Raw genomic sequence first — 6,232 nt, 5'->3', positions numbered from 1 at the left:
GGGGGGGGGGCAGTGGCTGGGAAACCAGGATAAACTTGGTTTTAATAATCTATCTTACACAATACATGTAAAATAGCATGGTTCCAACATTCTGTTTTCACACTAAGCCTTCAAAATCCAGTGAACTCACTGCACATCTCAAACTGGACAAAATTTTCATCACAAAAGCTTGATCTGTCTATGTTTTATAAAATGTACCGGTGAAAAGGGAGTCACATACCAAAGCTATTCCAAAAACATGTGGAAAAAGTGGAGGAAAAGTGGAAAGCCCTCACTAACTGAATTGCCTATCAGCTTTCAAATGTAAGTTCAAGGGAAAGGCTCTAACGTTAAAGATTCAGCTCCTCTGTCACACTCACCATGCTAAGGGCTCACGCTGCCCTGCATTATGTGTGGGTCTCTCACCTTGCTCTTCCCCGACAGCAAACATTCCTGGTCCCCCTTAGGACAAAGGCGCTGTTCCCTAGGCTGGCTTTCCAGGACCGTCTCACCTTGCTGCTCATTGTCCCAAGTCCTGCCCTCTACTCGCAGCACCCCAGGCCCTGTGCGGCCCCCAGGTCTTCTCAGTTCTTATGTTCCCCTTGCCTAGCACTCTCCCCTCCCCCTTTCCTGGTTGCCTCTTCTTTGTCCTAAAGGGCTCAGCTTGGTTAGCCTCCCTTCTGGAAGTCTCCCTTGAGCCATGGCCCCATGCTTCTGTTCCGACACGCACTGTGTGGCCTCCATCTCAGCATCTAACTATGATCGCAATGACCAACACTGATTCAGCACTGACTGAGGGCTGGGTCCAGTTCTTGGCAGCTCACATGTGTTACCTTCTAACTCGGATATTTCTGTGCGGTAGGTGGTGTCTTTACTATCATCTCTACAGACAAGTACCCTAAGCTCAGAGGTGGTCAGTCATTTGTCCCAGGTCATACAGCCAGTGGGTGGTGGAGCCCTGCTCTTAACCACAACACTTAAGAGCAGAGCTGTAATAAGGGTAACAATCTTGTATGGAAATCCAAGCGGGGAGAAAGGCAGGCGACTGAAGGGGCAGGGCCCATGTCTTCTTACCTGTGCGACGCTTCGGGATCCCTGATGGGGAGCTATCCATGGGAGAGGTGTCGGAGAGGGAAGGGTTGCTCTCAGGAGATGTAGCAGGGCGGGGAGGGGAGACCGGTGGGCAATCCGGGGCAGGCTTCTGGAAGAGGAAACAAAGAACAATTCTACAGTGAGTGGCGGAAGGAGAGACTCATTTCCCAAAAGTTGAGAGTAAAGGGGACAGAAACCTCTCTGTGTCTATCCTCCTTTCTGATCCCATGGTCTCAGATCCTAACTCAGGGCTGGTCTCCTCTCACCTGGACCATCATTCCATCCTTCAGTAGAGGATCATGGTCCCAGCAAGGATCCCAATGCTCTTTTGTTTTCTGCAGTAACAGAATCTTTGATTTTTGATTAGGCATAACCAACTAACAACTGTTTCTCCCAGCCTCCCCTGCAGGCAGGTACGGCCACGGGCCCCAAGACTACAACTGCCAGCCTCCCCTCATGGTGTGGTCATGAGCCTCCTACACAATGGAATGTCAGGGGAAATAATGTAAATACCTCTTTGTATAGCTTTTTTTTTTTTTTTTTTTGAGACAGGGTCTCACTCTGTCGCCCAGGCTGGAGTGCAATGGCGTGATCTCAGCTCACTGCAACCTCCGCCTCCCGGGTTCAAGCAATTGTCCTGCCTCGACCTCCCAAGTAACTGGGATTAACAGGCGCCTGCCACCACGCCCAGCTAATGTTTGTATTTGTTGTAGAGACAGGGTTTCACCATGTTGGCCAGGCTGGTCTTGAACTCCTGAGCTCAAGCGATCCACCTGCCTTGGCCTCGAAAGTGCTGGGATTACAGGCATGAACCACCGTGCCCAGCCTTCTCTCCATAGAGTTAGGATGTCTGTCCTCTCCAGGTCGCATGTTGAAATGTGGCCTCCAATGCTGGAGGTATGACCTGGTGGGACACGTTTGGGTCATGCAGGCAGATCCTTCATGAATGGCTTGTACCCTCCTTGTGGCAGGGACTGAGTTCCCTCTCTACTAGTTTACATGAGAACTGGTTGTTTAAAATTCCTCTCTGGCCAGTGACATGCCTGTTCCTCCTTCACCTTCCACCATGACTGGAAGCATCCCGAGGCCTCACCAGAAGCAGATGCCAGCACTTTACTTCTTGTACAGCCTGCAGGACTGTGAGCCAAATAAACCTCTTTTCTTTATAAATTAACTGGTCTCAAGTATTCCTTGACAGCAACACAAAATGGGCTAATGTGCATTTCTTGGTTCAAATAACATACACTTAATGTTGAGTGGAGTGTTCTCCGCTTCCTGCTAGTGGAATATGGATGCTCACTGACACAAGGGCATCTACAGATAGCAAACAACAGTACAGAAGAAGCCTGGGCCTCTGACCCTGTGAGGCTGTCACATGAATTCCGGACTCTGTGCTCATCAGAGAGAAAAATAAGTTTGCACCTTGCCTAAGCTGCTGCTACTGTGTCTTGGTTTCAACTACTGACTTACCTTCTTACAGGGCTCCCTGTGCCAGTTATTAAGAGTTCCTGGCAGCTCCAAACCCATCACTGTCCAGTTGCCCTCATGATGCCAGGACTGGGACTCCACAAATCTCCTTCTTGCTCTGGCACCACCTCTGCCTCAGGCAGTGCCAGTGCAGGAAACTAGAGGGCACTGCATGACTGGAGGCACAGCCAGCTTTCTGGGGGCAGCTGCTGAATTCCACTGACAGCTTTTGTTTTTTTCTTTTTTTTTTTTTGAGACTGAGTCTCCCTCTGTCGCCAGGCTGGAGGGCAGTGGCACAATCTCAGCTCACAGCAACTTCCGCCTCTTGGGTTCAAGCAATTCTCCTGCCTCAGCCTCCTGAGAAGCTGGGACTAAAGGCGTTCATCACCATGCCTGGCTTTTTGTAATTTTCGTAGAGATGGAGTTTCACCATATTGGCCAAGGGTGGTCTTGATCTCCTGACCTCGTGATCTGCCCACCTTGGCCTCCTAAAGTGCTGGGATTACAGGCATGAGCCACTGCACCCGGCCCACTGACAACTTTTCTAATACTCACAGGGCTCACTGTGTGGTACCTGATCAGAGATGCCAGCACCTCCCACCCAGTGCTCCCTTCCTCAAAGATCAGAGTCCCAGGCTCTCAGGGCACCTCTTCTAAGCTCAGAGACCCTCCAGCAGTCCCACCATAGAGATGTGAATTTCAGCTTCACAGCCACAAAGACGGTCGCTGCACCCTGTGGTTGCTACCTCCATGCCTTAGTTAGTTCTCTTTTCACCCCTTCAGTTACCTATGTAATAACTGCATACCTAGTGATCATCCTTTAAACTCCTTCTGTTGAAATCACTGGTGTGGTCTCCAACTCCCACTGAGACCCTGATGGAGATACAGGTCTCTGAGCAGTATTTCAAACACTGCCCAGGACGAAACAATTTCTGCCTCTCTTCTGCTCAAAACTCTTGCTAGCTCCCCAGAAGCCTCAGGATAAAGTCCAAGCTCCGAAAAAGATCTTTGTCCTAATACCTGGAACCTGGGAATATGTTAGGTTACCAGGCAAAGGGTAACTGAGGTTGCTCATCAGCTGACCTCCCATAATGAGAATTATCCTGGACTATCCAGGTGGGCCCGATACAGTCACAAGGTCCTTCATAGTGGAAAAGGGTGGCAGGAGAGGAAAGTCAGGGTGAGATGTGGCCACAGAAGAAAGGCACAGAAGGAGGCAATGACACTTACTTCAAAAATGGAGAAAAGGGGATCTCTAGCAGCTGGAAAAGACAATTCCTGGATTCTCCCCTAGAACCTCCCACAAATGAATGCAGACCTGCTAACACCTTGATTGTAGCCCAGTGCCACCCATTTCAGACTCACAACTCCCAAACTGTAAGTCAATAAACCTACACTTTTTTTTTTAAGAGATGGGGTCTTGCTATGTTGTCCTGGCTATGGTGCAGTGGCTATTCACAGGCACGATCCCACTACTGATCAGCACGGGAGTTTTGACCTGCTCTGTTTCTGACGTGGGCCAGTTCATCCCTCCTTAGGCAACCTGGTGGTCCCCCGCTCCCGGGAGGTCACCATATTGATGCCAAACTTAGTACAGACACCCAATCAGCATAGCGCACTATAGCCCAGAACTCCTGGGCTCAAGCGATCCTCCATCCTCAGCCTCCTGAGTAGCTGGGACTACAGGCACGCACCACCAAGCCCAGCACCTACATTGTTTGAAGCCATGGTGCTTGTGGTCAACTGTTATGGCAGCAAATGGGAAGCTGATACAGGTGGTGAGAAAGTTTCATGGACAAAGTCATAGCTGAGCAAAACATGGAAGAAAGCAAGGGATGGAGCCAGGTGTGTGTCTGGGAAAGAGAGTTTTAGGTTGGGAAAAGAGCTAGTGGCCCAGAGGTGGAAGCACACCTGGTGGGTGTGAGAAGCCAGGATGGAGCCAGCCGAGGAAGAGCAGTAGATGAGGCTGCAGATGTGATGGGCAGGGGGAAGAGAGGAGATCAGGAGGGGCCTGGTAGGCCTCCACAAGGCCTGGCTTTGGCCTGTGATGGTAACAGCTATCTGCTATTACCTCATCTGCCTCTCTTCTGCTCAAAACTCTTGCTAGCTCCCTGGAAGCCTCAGGGTAAAGTCCAAGCTCCAAAAGAGATCTCTGTCCTAATACCTGGAACCTGGGAATAAGTTAGGTGACAAGGCAAAGTGTAATGAGGTTGCTCATCAGCTGACCTTCCCATAGCGAGATTATCCTGGACTATCCAGGTGGGCCCGATACAGTCACAGGGTCTCAACGGGAGACAGAGACCACAGCAGTGATATAAACAGAGGGAACTTAAAGGATGGTCGCCAGGTATGCAATTAAATAAATAGGGGTTTGGGCAGAGAGTCACAGGACCTGACCTCACTGCTGACAGAATAAGCGGCACCACACTTTGGACATCACCCACAAAGCAACCAATGAGCGTTAAACAACTTAAACAAGGGAAGAGAGGGATCCAATGTATTTGGAGAAGTCAAAAAGCTGCCCTCTGACCACAGGAGAAGGTAGATATATTTTTGAGCCCTTATTATTTATTTTTTTTATTATTATTATTATTTTTTGAGACAAGGTCTTGCTCTGTCACCCAGGCTGGAGTACAGAGGTACAATCAGAGCTCACTGCACCCTTGAACTCCTGGGCTCAAGTGATCCTCCTGCCTCAGCCTCTCAAGTAGCTAGCACCACAGGCATACGCCACCACACCTGGCTAATTTTTAAAACTTTTTTTTTTTTTTGTAGAGATGGGGAAGCTGGTCTCGAACTCCTGGCCTCAAGTGATCCTCCCACCTTGGCCTCCTAGCATGTTGGGATTACAGACGTGAGCCACTGCACTGGGCCTTGAGCCCTTATTTTTGCATCAGGCATTATTCTCAGATCCATTTGAAAACCGACTCATTTCATCTTCCCAGTAACCCTATGAGGAAGGCGTTACCAGGAGCTGCATGTTACAGGTGAGGCACCCAAGACATAACTTGGTGAAGGAGACCACCCCAGGTCCTAGGGCAGGCAGTTAGGACTGGGCCATGTGTACCTGACAGAACCAGGAAACGCATCCACCTCTCCTGGGCAATTTCTCCAGAATTCTCCTAAACAGCTGCTGCACTCTGTCCCAAAGACTAACGGGAATGAGTTTCTTCTGGTAAAAATGGGCAGGCTGATGGGGATGTACCTGGCCTTTGGCAGGGCTAAGGTCTTCATCCTCCTCTTCCCCTTCACTGCCCAGGACTCGGGCCGCCTTCCTCCCTGGCCTCTTCACTGGAGAGTCACTCTCAGACACCACTCCATTCCACTCCTTCAGTGCCACCCTGGAAGGTGGGGAAATGGGGGTGAAAAGGGGTGACTATGGCAGGCAGACTGGGGGTACCACCCGCAAACACTCTGGTTTCTTTGCTCTGCTTCTTTCCCTTCCTTTCAAGCATTCCATGAACATTTTTTAGTTGCCTCCTCAGCAAATCTCATTATTTCACCTAGCAATGCATCCATCCACCCGCCCACTCATCCACTCACCCACCCATAACACATCTCTGGAGGCCCCTGGAGGGCCCTTCTTGTGATGGGTGATGCTGAGGAGCAAATGGAGTCCCTGCCTGAGGCTGCCATTGTTCCCCAGCATCTACTGGGAGACCTCTTTTTTTTTTTTTTTTTTTAGAGATGGAGT

At 50.0% G+C, this 6,232-nt stretch overlaps 1 protein-coding gene across 6 annotated transcripts in view; it reads right to left on the bottom strand.

The window, feature by feature from the left end:
* LIG1 (DNA ligase 1) overlaps positions 1 to 6,232 on the bottom strand; it is a 48,252-nt gene that overhangs the window by 34,248 nt on the left and 7,772 nt on the right. For all 6 annotated transcript variants that reach the window (XM_017500436.1, XM_017500439.2, XM_017500437.2 and 3 more), the window contains exons 4-5: positions 5,744 to 5,879; positions 1,054 to 1,180 (exon numbers count right to left, since the gene is read on the bottom strand). In XM_017500436.1, coding sequence (XP_017355925.1) covers positions 1,054 to 1,180; positions 5,744 to 5,879 — 263 coding nt within the window. The remainder of the gene's footprint in view (positions 1 to 1,053; positions 1,181 to 5,743; positions 5,880 to 6,232) is intronic.

Source organism: Cebus imitator, unplaced genomic scaffold (genome assembly GCF_001604975.1).
Source record: "Cebus imitator isolate Cc_AM_T3 unplaced genomic scaffold, Cebus_imitator-1.0 Scaffold266, whole genome shotgun sequence".
Taxonomy (NCBI): domain Eukaryota; kingdom Metazoa; phylum Chordata; class Mammalia; order Primates; family Cebidae; genus Cebus; species Cebus imitator.
This window is presented reverse-complemented; position numbering and strand designations above follow the sequence as displayed.